Here is a 20,852-nt window from a genome sequence, read left to right on the forward strand (position 1 = left end):
ACACATGTTCATGAAGTAAAACAAATAGGTTTAGATTCTCCTTTTGCAAGTTCTACATTTTGAAAAGCAGAATTTGTTATTTGGGATCTCAAGATAAATTAGGATTAAATAATACAATATTGACATGCTGTTTCATATCAAGTGGAAATTCTTTTAAAAATTTGGCTTTGCAATCGTCCTGATACGCACTTACTTTGCTACTGGTATCTGGCACTCCTAATTTGAATAACAGCAGAATTTGAACCTGGAGATTCCACTTTATGGATCATGACTCTGTTATTTCTCTACACCAGGAGAAGGATGCAGGACTTCCTTTTGGGAAACCGCAGCTGCCTTACTGAGTTTATTCTTTTAGGATTCTCTGGCAACACAAAGATAAATGTTATTCTATTCAGCGTTTTCCTTTTCCTCTACCTTGTCACCCTTCTGGGCAATGGGCTCATTATCACCTTGATACGCAAGGACTCCCGCCTCCACACACCCATGTATTTTTTCCTTAGTGTCCTATCCATTCTGGATATGGGGTATGTCACCACCACAGTGCCCCAGATGCTGGTACATCTGGTTTCCAAGAAAAAGACCATTTCTTATGTTGGATGTGTGGAACAGATGTATATCTTTCTGATGCTAGGTATCACTGAGTCTTGGCTTTTTGCAATCATGGCTTACGACAGGTATGGAGCTATTTGCCACCCCCTGAGATATAATGCTATCATGAGCCCTTTGCTGTGTGGGTTAATGATGGCCTTCTGTGGCTTCTGGGGTACTAGTTGTGCCCTGATATACACCGTCTCTGCTATGATTCTTCCCTATTGTGGACCCAATGAGATAAATCACTTCTTTTGTGAAGTACCTGCAGTCTTGAAGTTAGCCTGTGCAGACACGTCTCTCAATGACCAGGTGGACTTCATCTTGGGCTTCATCCTCCTGTTGGTCCCACTCTCCCTCATCATCATTGTCTACATCAATATATTTGCTGCCATTGTGAGAATCTGCTCATCCCAAGGGTGGCTCAAGGCCTTTTCTACCTGTGCCTGCCACATCACTGTGGTCACCATGTTCTCTATTCCATGTATGGTTATGTACATGAAATCTGGATCGGAGGCCTCCCCGGAAGAGGACAAGAAGCTGGCTCTCTTCTACAATGTCATCTCTGCCTTCCTCAACCCCATCATCTATAGCCTGAGGAAGAAAGATGTGAAGAGGGCTTTCCTCAAAGTGACAGGCTGGGGCAACGCACCAGAATGAAGTCACAGAAGCTGGGGCACCAGCAACAAACCCAGGACACAGCCTACATGACCTCTCCATCCAAATTCTTTTGAACGTCCCTGGGCACACCTGATATATCAATTGGCTAGATTCAGTGGGACTGCATATCAGAACACCTGAAGGGCTAAGGCAGTGGGTGTCCCTCAAGCACAAAGACACCAGACAGTGGACTCCATGTAGGCAAGTCCCATGTTTGACTCATGTCCATATCACCAGTTTATAAGATCTAGCAAAGAAATGGCATCAGTTTTTATTTTTAATAAAATATTATTTTATCAAAATAATAAAAATATTATTATTTTTATTTTTATTACTAAATGAACACAAGACTGGGTGCTTAAGCTCTTGACTCATGAAATAAGTTCAAATTGGTGGGGACAAGATGACTTCCAGATTCCCAGATCAGTGACCCAACTATAGCTTAATCAGGGGTTTGACAAGTTCTGAAGTAAGACTAATTTAAGAGAAATAGATGATTGTCATATAAAATAGAGTTCAGGGACGTAATAAAGGTCAGTTTTCATTTAGTACTACTATTAAGAGAGAATGAATTTAGGGCACAGAAACCCTCATGTCACTAAAGAAAGGAACTCTGTTTTAGTGAGGTGATATTTGTAGAGGGGAAAATCTCCTCCCATCCAGACACTTTTATAATGTATTTTCAACTTTATTGAAGTACACTGACATATAATGAGCTGTAGATATTAGAAGTAAATATTTTGTTGAGTTCTGAAACATGAATATAGCTGTGAAACCATCACCATAATCAAAATCATCATAACCACCATTCCCCCAAGTTTTCTTGTGATCTTTGCAATTCATCTGTATTAGTTATCTATCTATTGCTGTGTAACAAATCACCTCCCCCCAATTTTGTGTCTTAAAACAACAAACATTTATTTTATTTTTTTATACTTTCTGTGGGTCAAGAATTTGAATGAAAGTTTGCTGGGTCCTCTGGATTAGGGGCTCTCAGAAGACTGCAATAAAAGTATCAGCTGGAAGAGTAGATCTTCTAAAGTTCAACTGGGGAAGAATCTACTTCTAAGCACATATGACTGTTGCCTGGGTTAAGTCCTGCCAGGCTATTGGATTGAGGGTCTCATTTTCTTCCTGACTGTTGTTCAGTTCATTCATCACTTCCTTTCATGTGGACCTCTCCCTACAGCAGCTGTCCATGTGGCAGTTGGCTTTATCTGAGCAAGCAAGCAAGAGAGCAAGAGAGAAACTGTGAGAAATGTGGAAGCCAGGGTCTTTTGTAGCCTAATCTTGAATGTGACTTCCAATCACTTTTGGGATATTCATGAATAGCAAACTAATGGGTTTAGCCCAGATTCAAGGGGAGGGGATTACCTTAGACATGAATACAGGAATACAGGGGTCATTGGTTCATGCAAACTTCTCCCTTGTGACTCAGACTCTTGCTGCTACTCAAGGAGGGGTCTATGGTTTAGTGTCACCAGCATCATCTAGGAGTTGTTAAGAAGTACAGAATCTTGGCACCCTACACACATATGGGATCAGAATTTCACTTGAAAAGATATTTCGGGTGATTCTTATGCACATTCAAGTTTGATAACAATGATTTAGCCGACACTGCAAGGACAGTGTCACACAACCTGGGTCAGTAGACCTATAGTATAACTACAGCTTTTTTTGTTAAAAAATGTTTGTGAAAATTTAAGCTCAGAAGTGAATAAAGCTTTTTAAAAACTAAGAGGAGAAACCTAAACTTCCTTGACACAGGTTTGGCTCCAGGGTTTTAGGTAAGACTGATCTTACATTCTCTTGTCTCTGAGGCTTTATTTGTCATTTATATCGAGTCAGTTATCTGACACTGTAATTATCTTGAGAAAAACCTGAATTTGGCTTCTGGCTACCTTGTTTGTAACTATCACTTTATTTTGTTGAGAAGAATAAAAAAGAGTAGCGTATGGTTATCTGGAATTGGCAGAAAGAAAGGGGCTAGAGTATTGACAGTTTATTATCTTATCTCAAAGAAAGGCAACTTTTTGTGTCCTATTTCCCTGCCAGCTACTATCCATATCTTCATTTTTCTGTGGAAATAATTTTCTAGAAAGAGTTGTCCATACTCTAATTTCTGTCCTACAATCTTCTCTGAAACACACCAGTTAAGCTTGACTCTTATTCACACCATTAACACTTCCTTCACCACTACCTCAGTTCAGTTCAGTTCAGTTGCTCAATCTTATCTGACTCTTTGCGAACCCATGGACTGCAACACGCCAGGCCTCCCTGTCCATCACCAACTTCTGGAGTCTACTCAAACTCATGTCCACTGAGTCGGTGATGCCATCCAACCATCTCATCCTCTGTCATCTCCTTCTCTGCCTGCCCTCAACCTTTCTCAGCATCAGGGTCTTTTCAAATCAATCAGCTCTTCACATCACGTGGCCAAAGTATTGGAGCTTCAGCTTCATATCAGTCCTTCCAATGAACAACCAGGACTGACCTTCTTTAGGATAGACTGGTTGGACCTCTTTGCAGTCCAAGGAACTCTCAAGAGTCTTCTCCAATACCACACTTCAAAAGCATCAATTCTTCAGTGCTCAGCTTTCTTTACAGTCCAACTCTCACATCCGTACATGACTACTGGAAAAACCATAGCCTTGAATAGACGGACCTTTGTTGGCAAAGTAATGTCTCTGCTTTTTAATATGCTATCTAGGTTGGTCATAACTTTCCTTCCAAGGAGTAAGCGTCTTTTAATTGGGTGCAGTCACCATCTGCAGTGATTTTGTAGCCCCAAAAAATGAAGTCAACCACTGTTTCCACTGTTTGGCCATCCATTTGCCATGAAGTGATGGGACTGGATGCCATGATCTTAGTTTTCTGAATGTTGAGCTTTAAGCCACCTTTTTCACTCTCCTCTTTCACTTTCATCAAGAGGCTCTTTAGTTCGTCTTCACTTGCTGCCGTAATGATGGTGTCATCTGAATATCTAAGGTTATTGATATTTCTCCCGGCAATCTTGATTCCAGCTTGTGCTTCCTCCAGCCCAGCATTTCTCATGATGCACTCTGCATATAAGTTAAATAAGCAGGGTGACAATATACAGCCTTGACGTTCTCCTTTTCCTATTTGGAACCAGTCTGTTGTTCCGTGCCCAGTTCTAACTGTTGCTTCCTGACCTGCACACAGATTTCTCAAGAGGCAGGCCAGGAGGTCTGGTATTCCCATCTCTTTCAGAATTTTCCACAGTTTACTGTGATCCACAGAGTCAAAGGCTTTGACATAATCAATAAAGCAGAAATAGACGATTTTCTGGAACTCTCTTGTTTTTTCGGTGATCCCGTGGATATTGGCAATTTGATCTCTGGTTCCTCTGCCTTTTCTAAAACCAGCTTGGACATCTGGAAGTTCACGGTTCACATATTGCTGAAGCCTGGCTTGGAGAATTTTGAGCATTACTTTGCTAGCATGTGAGATGAGTGCAGTTGTGCAGTAGTTTGAACATTCTTTGGCATTGCTTTTCTTTGGGATTGGAATGAAAACTGACCTTTTCCAGTCCTGTGGCGACTGCTGAGTTTTCCAAATTTGCTGGCATATTGAGTGCAGCACTTTCACAGCCTCATCTTTTAGGATTTGAAATAGCTCAACTGGAATTCCATCACCTCCACTAGATTTGTTTGTAGTGATGCTTCCTAAGGCCCACTTGACTTCACATTCCAGGATGTCTGGCTCTAGGTAAGTGATCACACCATCATGATTATCTGGGTCATGAAAAGATCTTTTTTGTACAGTTCTTCTGTGTATTCTTGCCACCTCTTCTTAATATCTTCTGCTTCTGTTAGGTCCCTACCATTTCTGTCCTTTATTGAGCCCATCTTTGCATGAAATGTTCCCTTGGTATCTCTAATTTTCTTGAAGAGATCTCTGGTCTTTCCCATTCTATTATTTTCCTCTATTTCTTTGCACTGATCACTGAGGAAGGCTTTCTTATCTCTCCTTGCTATTCTTTGGAACTCTGCATTCAAATGAGTATATCGTTCCTTTTCTCCTTTGCTTTTAGCTTGTCTTCTTTTCACAGCTATTTGTAAGGCCTCCTCAGACAGCCATTTTGGTTTTTTGCATTTCTTTTTCTTGGGGATGGTCTTGCTCCCAGTCTCCTGTACAATGTCACGAACCCCCGTCCATAGTTCATCAGGCACTCTGTCTATCAGATCTAGTCCCTTAAATCTATTTCTCACTTCCAGTGTATAATCACAAGGGATTTGATTTAGGTCATACCTGAATGGTCTAGTGATTTTCCCCACTTTCTTCAATTTAAGTCTGTATTTGGCAATTAGGAGTTCATAATCTGAGCCACAGTCAGGTCCTGGTCTTGTTTTTGATGACTGTATAGAGCTTCTCCAAATTTGGCTGCAAAGAACCTAATCAATCTGATTTCGGTGTTGGCCATCTGGTGATGTCCATGTGTAGAGTCTTCTCTTGTTGTTGGAAGAGGGTGTTTGCTATGACCAGTGTGTTCTCTTGGCAAAACTCTATTAGCCCTTGCCCTGCTTCATTCTGTACTCCAAGGCCAAATTTGCCTGTTACTCCAGGTGTTTCTTGACTTCCTACTTTTGCATTCCAGTCCCCTATAAGAAAATTAGAGATACCAAGGGAATATTTCATACAAAGATGGGCTCAATAAAGGACAGAAATGGTATTGACCTAACAGAAGCAAAAGATATTAAGAAGAAGTGGCAAGAATACACAGAAGAACTGTACAAAAAAGGTCTTCATGACCCAGATAATCACGATGGTATGATCACTTACCTAGAGTCAGACATCCTGAAATGTGAAGTCAAGTGGGCCTTAGGAAGCATCACTACAAGCAAAGCTAGTGGAGGTGATGGGATTCCAGTTGAGCTATTTCAAATCCTAAAAGATGAGGCTGTGAAAGTGCTGCACTCAATATGCCAGCAAATTTGGAAAACTCAGTAGTGGCCACAGGCCTGGAAAAGGTCAGTTTTCATTCCAATCCCAAAGAAAAGCAATGCCAAAGAATGTTCAAACTACTGCACAACTGCACTCATCTCACATGCTAGCAAAGTAATGCTCAAAATTCTCCAAGCCAGGTTTTAGCAATATGTGAACCGTGTACTTCCACATGTCCAAGCTGGTTTTAGAAAAGGCAGAGGAACCAGAGATCAAATTGCCAACATCCACGGGATCATTGAAAAGGAAGAGAGTTCCAGAAAATCATCTATTTCTGCTTATTGACTATGCCAAAGCCTTTGACTCTGTGGATCACAGTAAACTGTGGAAAATTCTGAAAGAGATGGGAATGCCAGACCACCTGGCCTGCCTCTTGAGAAATCTGTGTGCAGGTCAGGAAGCAACAGTTAGAACTGGGCACGGAACAACAGACTGGTTCCAAATAGGAAAAGGAGTACGTCAAGGCTATATATTGTCACCCTGCTTATTTAACTTATATGCAGAGTACATCATGAGAAATGCTGGGCTGGAGGAAGCACAAGCTGGAATCAAGATTGCCGGGAGAAATATCAATAACCTCAGATATTCAGATGATACCATCATTACGGCAGCAAGTGAAGAAGAACTAAAGAGCCTCTTGATGAAAGTGAAAGAGGAGAGTGAAAAAGGTGGCTTAAAGCTCAACATTCAGAAAACTAAGATCATGGCATCCAGTCCCATCACTTCATGGCAAATGGATGGCCAAACAGTGGAAACAGTGGCTGACTTTATTTTGGGGGGCTCCAAAATCACTGCTGATGGTGACTGCAGCTATGAAATTAAAAGACGCTTACTCCTTGGAAGGAAAGTTATGATCAACCTAGATAGCCTATTAAAAAGCAGAGACATTACTTTGCCAACAAAGGTCCGTCTATTCAAGGCTATGGTTTTTCCAGTAGTCATGTACGGATGTGAGAGTTGGACTGTAAAGAAAGCTGAGCACTGAAGAATTGATGCTTTTGAAGTGTAGTGTTGCAGAAGATTCTTTAGTGTCCCTTGGACTACAAGGAGATCCAACCAGTCCCTCCTAAAGGAGGCCAGCCTTGGTTGTTCATTGGAAGGACTGATAGTGAAGGTAAAACTCCAGTACTTTGGCTATGTGATGCGAAGAGCTGACTCATTTGAAAAGACCCAGATGTTGGGGAAGATTGAGGGCAGGCGGAAAAAGGGATGACAGAGGATGAGATGGTTGGATAGCATCACCGACTCAGTGGACATGAGTTTGGGTAGACTCCAGAAGTTGGTGATGGACAGGGAGGCTTGGCGTGTTGTAGTCCATGGGTTCGCAGAGTCGGATACGACTGAGAGACTAAACTGAACTGAACTGAAGATTTGAGAAAGTCCTAACTGCCATACAGTCAGGGCTTAGACTAATTACTATTGCTTGGTTGTACAAAATATGAATATTACTTTTAGGTAAATCTGTGCTCCCACTAGCAATGTATGAAATCCATGTTTTATTGTATACTGGCAAACTCTGACATATTGTCTTAAAAACTCTGCCAGTTTCTGAACATGAACAAGTGTTATCTCACTGATATTTTATTTGCATTTCTTTGGTGCCTACTGTGGTGTGATTTTCCCATATGTTTATTAATTATATGATTTTTTTAAAAAAGAACTGTTGTCAGTTCTCCTGATTGTTTATATTTTTGTTTCCAATGTGTCAAAGCTCCCTCTGTGTTAATGATTTTATTCATATGTCTGTACGTATGTTGCTGTTATGTGCCCTGTGTTGTTATTTGCCTTTAATTTTGTTTCATTATTTATAAAACATTCTGGCACCTGGATGGTAGGATTGGATAATATGTTTGAGGACGTTTTGAACCTGCACCCTTGGCATGGCCCATGTCCTCTCATGGAGGGGACAGACATTCATGTTATATTTTTTGGTCAGCCCAGCTGATTATTTTGCAAGGAGTTTCGTAGGCAATGAACATCAGCAAGAGGCTGGGAAAGATGAACCCAAGGGGGCTGCATGTTAGCTTATGGGACAAGTTTCCAGAAACTCGTGGGAATTGCTTTGATGAGTGCTGAAGTTCCTGTGGCACCTAGCAGTCAGTAAATATGGGTGATGCTCATTACATAACCCTGCAGATCTACAAAACATGGGAAAAAGCGATTCATATTTGTAAAGATTCTATGAGAAGTAAACATTGTTTCAGGGAAAGTCCCTTCAAACAAGAGAGAATAGAGCAAAAACTCTCCATTGAATATTTAACCTCTCTCTCTTAATTCTCTAATTTTTGCATCCAGGGGTTGTATTCACCACCACCACCCCCCCCAGTTTCTCTCATCCTTAAGTGGACAAAGTCCCTTCTCCTTGAGATTACCCAAGAGAAGCTATAGTTTTCAAAAAATGGACACTATTATTAATAGAAACAAGGAGAAAAGGGAAATCAAGAGTATAAAACTACAAAAGAACAGAAAAAAATGGTGGTAAAAGAGAATTTTCAGCTTTCTCAGACAACTTCAATTGACCCTAGATGATCTAATTGACAGTTTGTGAATGGGATATACAGGTTCATTTCCTCCTTCTCAAGTCCCTTCTGCACCTTAGAATCTCCACTTAACAGTTTCTGAGTTTCTCCTTCCTCTCTCTCCCCCTCCACCACCCATTTTTCCCTTTCTCTCTAGAGATCCAGTCACTTGCACAGGCCAGGAAGATCATGGCCGTATAAGAGTTAGTAATTCATCCCTGAGTAGAAAATTTTATAAATTAAAACTAACATTTGCTAAAAAATTACTGTATGCCAATTCTGTACCTTTAGTGTATTATCACATTTAATCATTACAACTTCCCGGTGAGGAAGAGATCTAAACCTTAGAATTAAGTTAAATGAGCTGCAAGAATTCACATGCCTAGTGATTGGTAAAGCTAAGTCTCTCATCCTGGTCTGCCTGGCCCTAGACTTCAGGCTCTTGACCACGGTGTTAGATCTGGATCCTCTTTGTCTCAAACCACACCACCATACATAATGCTGATGACCAAGCACCCTGTTCTCTCCCACAGGCCCAGGGTGAACAGTTAGCTATATGAAGACCATCACTTCAGGTCTCACGAAAGTGTGTTTGAGGAGTTGACGAGTGTGCATTCTGCATTGTAAGACTTTCCAGATCTTCATCTTTAAAGTGTCACTCTGGGGCCCTGCCCCTTCCCATCAGTTTGAGGAAAGCACTTTTCACATCCTTGTTCCTCAGGCTGTAGATGACAGGGTTGAGGAAGGCTGTGGCAATGTTATAGAAAAGGGCCATTTTCTTGCCACTGTTTGACAAGGAGTCAGAGCCAGGGCTCATGTACGTGATGATGCACGGAATAGCAAACATGGTAACCACAGTGATATGGGAGGCACAGGTGGAGAAGGCCTTGATCTGTCCTTGGGCTGAGTGGATCTTCATGATGGTGGCAAAGATATTGACATAGACAAGGACAATCAAGGAAAGTGGGACCACAATGACATTGAAGCCTGTGATGAAGTCCACCAAGTCATTGAGGGAAATGTCTGCACAGGCCAGCTTCAGGACCGCAGGAACCTCACAGAAATAGTGGTCAATTTCATTAGGACCACAGTAGGAAAGGCGCATAGCAAAGAAGGTATAGAACAGACCACCCACCACACCATAGGCTGCACAGATGCCCACCATGAGAAGGCACACCCAGTGGCTCATGATGACCTTATACCGGAGAGGGTGGCAGATGGCCACGTACCTGTCCACGGACATGATGGTGAAAAGCCAGTACTCAGTGATTCCACAGAAGAGGAAGATGTACATCTGGGCCACACATCTAGCGAAAGAGATGGCTCTCTTCTTGCTGAGAACATGCACAAGCATCTGGGGCACAGTCGTGGTGGTGTAGCACATGTCCAGCATGGAGAGGACACTGATGAAGAAGTACATGGGCGTGTGGAGGCGTGTGTCCTGGTGGATGAGGGTGATGAGGAGGCTGTTGCTCACGAGGATCAGCAGGTAAAAGGCTAGAAAGAAGGTGAAGAGCAGAGGATTGGTCCTGGGGTTTGAGGCAAAGCCCAACAGGATGAATTCTGTCACAGATGAATGGTTGAGCTCCTGCATTGTGATCTGCCTGTTTAAAGATTTTGAGGGATACGTAATTTATCGGGTTTTGGTACCAAGGAACTTTCACACTCATTTTTTCATTTATGTTTCTTAACAGGAAGTTTGGGCTAGCAGATGGGGCACTACTGGAGAGGTCCCTGTAGTAGTATGAGTGGTGTCAGCATTTGGTTCTGGATTAAGTTACTGTCATGGTGATGAAATGGTGAAGGCCAAGTCAAAGAAATGCTGTGTGCTGTGTTCAATTCTGTCTCTCCCTTTCCAGAGACAGCTTTGCTTTTCTCAGACTTATTCATTCCATTTTATGATTTCTCTTGGGACAACAGAGGTTGCTAAACCTTGGTTTAAGGATCAGGATTAGAACTATTACACTCATAATTTGGGTTAAGCTTTTCATCACTGTTAGGATTATCATTAATGTTAGACTTTTTCTGGTGAATGAAACTTTACCATAGTTCATTAATTATGTTATTGACTCAACATGATTTTTGCCAAATGCTTACTGTTTGTTGTAAATCAGGGTGGCAAGGAAGAGTTATAAATGATATGGGTAGGAAAATGATTTCACACAATCTACTGAGATAAATTCTATGTTAAAGAGTGAAATGCAAGAAATAATATAGTAAGACCATCTTGGAAAAATATATGGGTGAATATTTATTTTATGGTGGGAGAGATGCCTTTAAGCATCAGCTGATTAAGTCCTCAGCCTCTTGGTGTTGACCCTTTTCCTCTAATAACCAAACAAAGCAACACAGCTCCTCATCTGACCTGCTGTCTATTTACTCAGTAGTTTTGAGGTTCCTTGTGGATCCCAGGTCATTTTGCTCTAAAATCCTTGGTCTCTTTGAATCTTTGATTCATCTTGCTGCCTTGCTTGTGTGGGTACTGAACTCTTCAGTGGTTCATCCCTATGCTCTTTCTCCTTCATGTCCCCAAACCTCACTAACACAAGGATGTTAGATTTGTCCTAAAGGAATGGGTAAAAGGAAAGACTTATAATGCAGCACAGAACAGAAAATTCTTTTTTAATGAACATTTAATGCTGTATTGTTCCTAAGTTATCTGTGCAGCATTTGTTCCTCTCTAGCTCCCAGCCAGCTGGCAGGTGACTGGAGGCTGGTCTACTTCTTGGAACCTCCTCCCATCCCCCTTGTCTCCCTGTTCTAGGACTCTCCTTACTCCTGTTACCTGGGCCATGAGCCATGAATCCAATGCTTCCAAATCACTGCTTTCAAACTTCACCGTGCTTCAGAATTACCTGGAAGGCATGTCAGATGCTGCTGCTGTGCGTCATAAGGAGATTTGAATTGGAAGATGGGGTTGGAGCGTGAGAATTTGCATTTCTAACAACTTCCCAGGTTCTTCACATGCTGGGGTCACAGTTTGAAAACTGATCTACTTAATGGTAAAGTGAAAGTTGGTTCTTTCTGAATTTCCCTGTCTCCACATTATGCTCAATTGCATTATGCTCATTGCATATCCCCTACTTGAATGCCACTATTTAGTATTTTCATGCTATCATTTAAGCATAAGAATAAAGGAAGAAAAATAAAAAAGAAAAAAATAAATATTTTTGATGATATAAATATAAAAAAGAATTTTTCTTTAAGTTAAAAAAAGAATAATAGTTGTATATGTGGGATACAAGAAAAAGCAAGAGAACTCCACAAAAACATCTACTTCTGCTTCATTGACAACACTAAAGCCTTCTGTGGATCACAACAAACTGTGGAAAATTCTTAAAGAGATGGGAATACAAGGCCACCTTACCTGCTTCCCGATTAACCTGTATGCAGGTCAAGAAGTAACAGTTAGAACCAGACATGGAATAATGGACTAGTTTCAAATTGTGAAAGGAGTACATCAAGGCTGTATATTGTCACTCTGCTTATTTAACTTCTCTGCAGAGTACATCATGCTAAATGCTGGGCTGGATGAATCACAAGCTGGAATCAAGATTGACAGGAGAAATATCAACAACCTCAGACATGCAGATGACACCACTCTAATGCAGAAAGTGAAGAGGAACTAAATAGCCTTAATGAGGGTGAAAAAGGAGAATGAAAAAGCTGGGTTAAAACTCAACATTAAAAAAACTAAGATTGTTGCATTGATCCCATCATTTCATGGCAAGTAGATGGGGAAAAAGTGGAAGCAGTGACAGATTTTGTTTTCTTGGGCTACAAAATCAATGCAAATGGTGACTGCAGCCACAAAATGGAAAGACACTTGCTTCTTGGAAGAAAAGCTATGACAAACCATATTAAAAAGTAGAAACATCACTTTGCCAACAAAAGTCTGTATAGGCAAAGTATGGTTTTTCCATTAGTAATGTATGGATGTGAGAGTTGGACCATAAAGAAGGCTGAGTGCCAAAGAATTGAAGCTTTTGAATTTTGGTGCTGCATAAGACTCTTGAGAGTCTCTTGGACAGCAGGGAGATCAAACCAGTCAATCCAAAAGGAAAACAACCCTGAATTTTCATTGGAAAGACTGATGCTGAAGCTGAAGCTGCAATACTTTGGCCACTTGATGTGAAGAGCTGACTCATTGGAAAAGATCCTAATGTTGGGAAAGATTGAGGGCAAGAGGAGAAGGAGATGACAGAAGATGAGATGGTTGGATGGCATCACTGACTCAATGGACATGAATTTGAGTAAACTCCAGGAGACAGTGTAGGACAGGGAAGCCTGGCATACTGACATTCATGGAATTTCAAAGAGCTGGACATGACTTAGTGACTGAACATCAACAACAATGTGGCATACAAGTTATTAAAATGATTAGAATATAAAGGTCATTTCTGCACAAAGAAAAGACTAATAACCAAAACTGAGATATGAATAATCAATTCACAAAAGAAGAGATTCATGAATAATGAACCCACAAAAGTTTAAAGACTGCCTGTTAAAATATCAATGAAAGAGCCTTGAACCTATACACTGGCAAAAACTTCTTTTAAAATGATAGTGCCTGGCATCCAGTTTACAGTAAAGGAGACATTCTTGTTTATTGATTTGAAAATTCATATGGTAAATAAATGACTGTCATCTTTCTGCAAGAAAATTTGACAATATGTAACTTCACCATTAAGAATTTTGCCTAGGGAAAAATGAGACATGTGAGGAGAGAGTTGCATTGGAAGGCCCAGTCTTAACCACTGGGCCACCAGGGAAGCCCCCATGATACTGTGAAGATGGAATATATAGGGATTTAACTTCACCATTCAGACTAATTAGGTAAAAGGGTGGATATGAGAGTGAAAGATCAGAGATGGAGAAAGACATGCTGGATGTAGACAAGATTGGAAGAGGACGGAAGGGAGAGCTTCTCCTTCTGTCTGAGCTCATTTCCTCTATTGAGTTACACTTGGGAATCAGCTTATATGGCTCAATGCAAGTACATTTACTGCTTAAGATAAAAGTGTTTTGCATAGGAAATAGGTTCTAAGAGAGAGATAATTGACAGGGTCCTGGTTGGTGAGAAACTGCCCAGTTTTTACCTCCAGCTTGTCCTTTCAGGGTGAGGGTAGAGGAGATGTGGGTGACAGGACTCTGCTCCCCAGGACACCTTGACCATTGATGAGTTTGGGTCTTTGCCCTAAGTAGAACCTGGGGACTGGGTTTTACCTTTACTTTCCTTGGCTGACTTGCTGTGGGTCTTAAGGGCCAGTTGCTCGAACTCTCTGAACCTCAGGTTCTGACCCTGCCACTCCAGGTGTGATGATGACCTGTGACCAATGAAAAAGCAGAAATGAATTATGTGATTGCCAAGAGCTTGTAGGGATAAACCTCCAGATTCCAAATTGGCTGGATCTGGGGCTAGAGATGCCAGCCTTGGTTTCTTGTTAGGATGTAATAGAAATCACAGAAAATGTGTTTTTGTTTTCATTTTGAACCCTTATATTTATCTTTTACTCAAATACCAACTCTCTTGCAGCACAAGCTAAGAGACAAAAGACTCAAAGTAGTTTTCAATTTTCATTTTTGTTGTTTACTGCTGTCACTCTGAGCAAGTAATTGTTTCTCATCTGTGAAATAAAAAATGGAGGTTCATTGCAATAATACATGGTTCTGTCAAGTTCTGAAGATAGGTTTTTCCTCCCTTCCCCTTTCTCCAGCTCTCCCTGCCCATACCCTCCTCCAGCATCATCACAGACATGCAGGGTCTAAAAATGACCCAGTGCATGCTCAGTGTGTGCATGCCCAGTCACTCAGTTATGTCCAATAAACAGACAAAACTAGAAAGCAACAACAGCACAGAGAATGATGGAAAAAGATAGAGAGGCCCCAGAAGGGAGGGAGAGACACAAACACAATTGGGAAGACGGTGGAGAGAGGCACAGAGAACCAGAATCTGCAAGTGGGCTACAGACAGGGAGAGAGGAAAATTAATGCTGGGAGTATAATCGACATCAGTGGGAGGAGAAGGAGGGGGCTCAGCAGGAGTGGGAGATTGTTTCTTCTTCTCTTTGTGAAAGAAGAAGTAAAAGACTAGAGGAAAGGGGCCAAAGACATGGAGACCCAGTGGGAGAGCCAGAGGGACAAAACATGGTGAAGACACAGATGAAGAAGGATACAGGGAGACAAGGGAGAACACAGGAGGGAGTATCAGAAAAGCTGGAAAGGTGGTGTGTGAGCCAGGCCTGTGAGAAAAAGGCATCAGAGGGCAGAGCAGGGCAACTGGAGCAGCAAAGAGCCTGCAGAGGCCAGACAGGCAAAGAGAGACAGGCAATCTACAGGGCAGGTGGAGAGAGGCAGGGGCAAGACCAGTCTCTCAGGGAGAGAGAAGGAGATGGAGGAGAGGGCAAGAGCAAGAAGATGGGGTGACTGCAGGCAAGGGAGAGCTGAACAGAAGGGTGGAAGCAGAGGGAGCCGGAAGGTGAGGGAGATTCCCAGACAGTGGAGGATGAGGGCAGAGAACTGGGCTCCAGGGGGAGACCCAGAGATACCCTGCAGGGACGATCCTCGTGAGTCAAAGGGGCAGGTACAGAGCGAGGAGAAGAGGAGAGAAGCAGGGAGGCTGGAGATGACTGAGCTACAGGCAAATCCAGTGGCATAGCAAGCAGTAAACCGATGTCAAGAGGGAAAGAAAGGCCCAGAGTGAGCTGAAGACCCAGTCAGGCGGAACACCAAAGCTACACACTCAGAAAGAGGATCAGAGAGATGGATGAAATCTTTGGAGGTGGAGAAGCCCAGAGACAGCAAACAGAAAAAGAGGCAGGAGGACACACATGGAGAGGGATGGGAAGTAAGAAAGAGAAGGAGAGGCAGAGAGAGAGAGAGATAATAATAGACCCAGAGACAGAGGAAGGAATAGATAGACGTAAAGAGAGAAAGAGGCAAACTCAGGCAAGGAGATACTCACATAGATGTGGGGAGAGAAACCAAGCTGAGCAGGAACAATGGGCCAGGTCCTACCTGGAGCTTCCTGCAAGTCTGGGGATGGGGGACAGTTGCAGCCTGGCTTGCTCCCAAGAATGTTTGTGTGCACTGCTGTCCTGAGCTTATGACCCTACAGGGAAGGGAGCTGTGGGCAAAGCTCCCTCAGTCTTAGGGGACCACTCCTGGGTGACATGTGGCCCCAGGACTCTAGCCAGGAGCTAAGTTCCTGCAGTCCCTTCCTACTGGGGAGGAAGCCCCAGGCTCCCACTCAGGAGCATCACCCCTGCTCAGACCAGGCCCTTCAGCAGGCCCAGGGAGGGCAGGGGGAATATAAGGCTCACCTTGGACAGGAATGTGGATGCTGGAAAGGAGGCACGTTTGGGGACTCAGGAAGGACCCTGAGGGCTGGATCTTTTCTCAGCTGCTCCTCCTTCCCCAGGGAAAAAAAAAATGAGGCCCTCTGGGAGGTGTAAGGTGATGAAGGCCATGAAATTGTCCTCTCCTTCTGCCAGGTGCATCCCGAGGGCTGTTTCATCCATTAAAAACTGTAAGCAAAGTTTCTAGGGTCCTGGAGCTTTAGTCTACAGACATGTTAGAGTCACAAAAGATATTATTGACTCAAAGATAGGGACCCCACAGAATAAAAAGTGTTCGCTATTAAATACAACATTTTATCAGTTAGTCAGTGGCAACTCATCTAATCCACATCTAATCATATTGGAAGTGATATATTAATTATATTTGATGTGGGACATGGTACATTTTTTTGTATCTAGTAAACTACAGTGCCCATGAAGGGTTGAAACTACCCAGTGCCTCTTGGATTTCAGCCCTATGAGGGTGTGTTCTGTCATTTCAAGTATTTGGTGAGAAGGTCTTCTCAGAAAGGAGAGAAGAGACCAGGCTCCCAGTGTGGCCCCTCACTTCACAAGGTCTGTAGCACCAAGGACTTCAGACAGGTAACAGGAGGAACTTGCCTCCTGCAATTTTGAGTGAGGCAGTGGTGAAACCTTTTGGAGCGCCCTTTGTGATGTCTCTGACCAAGGGGTAGGGAGGATTTCAGTCCTGCCTAGAGGGCAAAAGAAAATCCAGGCTCCATCCTTCCTGAGCCTGAGAGTCCCCTGCCCACACAAACCCCAGAGGGACTGGAGTTACATTTGTTTCTCGGCCAGGTATTTCCCCACAGGAGTCAGACTGGGACTTGAGGTGAAAGCTGGGAGCCAACAGGGGAGAGCTGATGAGAGTGGAGTTCAAGAGGTTAGCTTCTGGGACAGCAGGCTCCTTAGGCTGGGCCGCTTGACTCATTCTAGCCCCAACTGCACTCTGTACTCCCCAGATGAAGTCTCTCCCGTCTCCTCCTTACTGGTCACACCTGTGACCACACAGGGTGCTGAGCACTTCCACCTGGGTGATGGTCTCTCTCCTGCTCCCTACTATCCTGATCCTGACCCCAGAACAGAGTCCACTGCAGCCCTGACCAAGCCATCCCCTCTTCCACTCAAAGGGAGCTCAGGGTTTCGTGGCATCCATGTCCAGGTAATTCTGACTTCAGCTCCCTCTGAGACCCTCAGGGATGAAGGCCTTTACCTGCTCCAAAGGGAAGCACCAGCCCAGGGGACTCCTCACACCTCTGGAGGGCTGTTTCTTTCTTCACATTCCACTGGACCAGCCTGAAAAGCCCTCTCCCAAGCCATCTACCTCAAGCAATGAGAGTTTCCAGTTCTGTGACATTCACATGGCGGCTGTAGCCATCTTTCTAATCTGCAGCTCTGATTTTGTTCCCCCTGTCCTAGAGGCCTCACTGGTTCCCATGTGTGGAATTTAGTCTCAACTCCTTAGTTCAGATGCCAAAATCCTTCTTGCTCTGAATCTTGTCCATCACTCCAGCCTTCCTTCTTGCAGCTCAGTGAAACCTCTGACGTATGTTCATCTAAGAAAAATCATAAGTAAAAGACTCATAAGTTCATTAAGAATTTGATTCTTTCAAAGTCATTATTCTGTTCATCAAAAAATGAAAGGAATACTTCTCAGGAGTGAAGATAATGAACATGGAAAAATATTAAAACCTATATTGAGTGAAAAAATCAAGCTACAAAAGAACATCTATACTGTGTAACTCAATTTTAAAAATTATGGAAACAAATAATAAATTGTCTAAGAATTGTGATATGTTTCTTCAAAAATATTAATGAAAGCAATTAATAAAATTAGACCTTGAAATGTTAACTGTAGTTCTTCTTGCTTCTTCTGTCTGCTCTCTGGTGAATGAGGCTAAGAGGCTTGTAGAAGATTGTTGATTGTAGAAGAACTACAATCTGGCAGCTGCCTAATGAAAACCACATCACAGAATGTTAATCAAAATGAAAACGACAGAGTGTTATGTCCCAGATTTAGGAACAAGCTAAAATTCCAGAAAAACAACTAAATGAAGTGGAGATAGGCAACCTTTCAGAAAAAGAATTCAGAATAATTATAGTGAAGCTATCCAGGACCCAGGAAAAGCAATGGAGAAGATGCAACAAATGTTTACCAAAGACCCAGAAGAACTAAAGAACAAACAAACAGAGATGAATAATACACTAGAAGGAATCAATAGTAGAATAACTGAGGTGGAAGAACAGATAAATGACTGGAAGACAGAATGATGGAAATCACTGCTGAAAAACAGAAGGAAAACTGAAAAAAAGTGAAGGCAGCCTAAGAGACCTCTGGGACAACATTAAATGCACCAACATTCGCATTATAGGCATGAAGGAGAAGAGAGAAAGGACCTGAGAAAATATTTGAAGCGATTATAGCTGAAAACTTCCCTAACATGGGAAAGGAAATATTCAGCCAAGTCCAGGAAGCACAGAGAGTCTCAGGCAGGATAAACCCAGGGAGGAAGACACTGAGACACATAGTAATCAAACTGACAAAAATTAAAGATAAAGATAAAAGATTAAAAGCAACAAGGGAAAAACAACAAATAACATACAAGGAAACACACAGAAGACTATAAGCTGATTTCTCAATCAAAACTCTACAGGCCAGAAGGGGATGGCACAATATATTTAAAGTGATGAAAGAGAAGACTCTGCAACCAAGAATACTCTACCCAGCAAGACTCTTGTTCAGATTTGATGAAAAAATCAAAGGCTTTACAGACAAGCAAAAGTTAAGAGAATTTAGTACCACCAAATCAGCTTTATAGCAAATGCTTAAGGGAAGATGGTAACGATAACCCTATATGCGAGACAGAATAAGAGACACAGATGCATAGAACAGTCTTATGGACTCTGAGGGAGAAGGTGAGGGTGGGACGTTCTGGGAGAATAGCATTGAAACATGTATATTATCATGTGTGAAGCAGAACACCATTCCAGGTTCGATGCATGAGACAAGGGCTCAGGGCCGGGGCAATGGGATGACCCAGAGGGATGGGATGGGGAGGGAGGTGGGTGGGGGGTTCAGGATGGGGAACACATGTAAACCCATGGCTGATTCATGTCAATGTATGGCAAAAACTACTACAATATTGTAAAGTAATTAGCCCCCAACTAAAATGAATAAATTTATTAAAAAAAAAAAAAAAAGGAACTTCCCTAGGCAGGAAACACAAGAGAAGAAAAAGACCTACAAAAAATAAACCAAAAACAATTAAGGAAACTGTAATAGGGTCATTTGTTGTTGTTCAGTCACTAACTTGTGTCCAACTCTTTGAGACCCCATGGACTGCAGCATGCCAGGCTTTCCTGTCCTTCACTATCTCCCAGAGTTTGTTCAAATTCATGTCCATAGGATCATACATATTGATAATTACCTTAAATGTAAATAGATTAAATGCACCAACCAAAAGACATAGACTGGCTGGGTGGATGAAAATATGTGTATGTATGCATTTCCACTTACCACATCACTCTACTTAACCCCCAAATTGTACGTAATTATTTTATACTGTTAGGTTAATCATGTTTCCATTATGGCTTGCAATTGTTATTATCTTTTAGTTTTTTGTCTGGCTATTGATTGTGAAAACTGATAAACCTCTTTTACTATTGTGATTGGATGTGTGTTTTAGATGCTCAGTTGTGTCCAACTCATTGTGACCCTGTGGGCTATAGTCCACCAGTCCCCTCAGTTCATGGAATTCTCCGGGCAAGATTACTGGAGTGCGTAGCCATTTCCTTTTCCAGGGGATCTTCTCAACCCCAGGATCGAATCCAGGCCTCCCACTTTGTGGGCAGATTCTTTACCTTCTTAGCCACCAGGAAAAGCCCTGTGTAATTATTACTCGTTTTAATACAATTGTATCATAATTGGTCAGCAGAAGATAATAGAATTCTATATCACTAAAACTACCATTTAATAGAAAAACCTGTAATCACTTTTTAAAATCCAGATGCACATTAGAATTATTTTGGGGTCTTTTGAAAAATACAAATGCCCAGGTATTGTTTTCTTTCTCCAAAGCTCCAGATGTGAGTCTAATGAGCAGCCATGTTTAAAAACAACAGGACTATATATCTTTCACTTTTATCTAATTTGTTTCACTTTTTTCTATTTCATATTCAGTGCTCCCATTTCATTTAGTTTATGTTTCCTAATTTCTCTCTCATTTTTTGTTGTTCTTTCTCAAAACTTTATCAAGTGTAGTAGAAAAGCTATTATATACATATATTACTAAATAGTACATTTAATATTAATTAATATTAAATTTAATAATAATTAATATTAAATATTAACTAAACATATACATTTAACATATATTTTAGAAAACTTACAAATTTTTGCCTGGCTAAAAGTTTTGTGACTTTTTGGTTTCATTTGTTTGACTAAGATGAATAGAATGCTAGATTTCTAATTTATATTCACTCAATACTTTGATGTAGTTCCATTTATTCTGGCATCTAGTATTGCTGCTAATGGCGAAGGGCATGGCAACCCACTCCAGTATTCTTGCCTGGAGAATCCCACGGACAGAGGAGCCTGGCGGGCTGCAGTCCATGGGGTCGTAAAGAAACACGACTGAGTGACTGAGCACGCATGCATTACTGCTAAAAGTCTAGAAAGCTTATTATCTTAGTGATTTTTTAAAAAAAATTTGAATGAGGCTTGAAACTTCTGATCCAATTCTGAAAATATAAAGAAATACTATGT

General features: G+C 41.8%; 2 protein-coding genes across 2 annotated transcripts; one reads left to right on the forward strand and one right to left on the reverse strand.

Moving 5' to 3' along the window:
- The first annotated feature begins 300 nt into the window (after positions 1–300).
- On the forward strand, positions 301–1,248 carry LOC145504557 (olfactory receptor 2A12-like). Its single transcript, XM_081485623.1, has one exon. The coding sequence runs from the start codon at positions 301–303 to the stop codon at positions 1,246–1,248; it is 948 nt and encodes a 315-aa protein (XP_081341749.1).
- An 8,139-nt stretch (positions 1,249–9,387) lies between these two features.
- On the reverse strand, positions 9,388–10,326 carry LOC145504420 (olfactory receptor 2D2-like). Its single transcript, XM_081485183.1, has one exon. The coding sequence runs from the start codon at positions 10,324–10,326 to the stop codon at positions 9,388–9,390; it is 939 nt and encodes a 312-aa protein (XP_081341309.1).
- Positions 10,327–20,852: the final 10,526 nt, after the last annotated feature.

This window comes from Giraffa tippelskirchi, chromosome 5 (assembly GCF_054371585.1).
Source record: "Giraffa tippelskirchi isolate mGirTip1 chromosome 5, T2T-mGirTip1v1.2.pri, whole genome shotgun sequence".
Lineage (NCBI taxonomy): Eukaryota > Metazoa > Chordata > Mammalia > Artiodactyla > Giraffidae > Giraffa > Giraffa tippelskirchi.

What these genes read in the sequence shown, in the direction of transcription:
- LOC145504557 (XM_081485623.1), top strand. Translation starts at nt 301, where the DNA reads ATGCAGGACTTCCTTTTGGGAAACCGCAGCTGCCTTACTGAGTTTATT.
- LOC145504420 (XM_081485183.1), bottom strand. Translation starts at nt 10,326, where the DNA reads ATGCAGGAGCTCAACCATTCATCTGTGACAGAATTCATCCTGTTGGGC.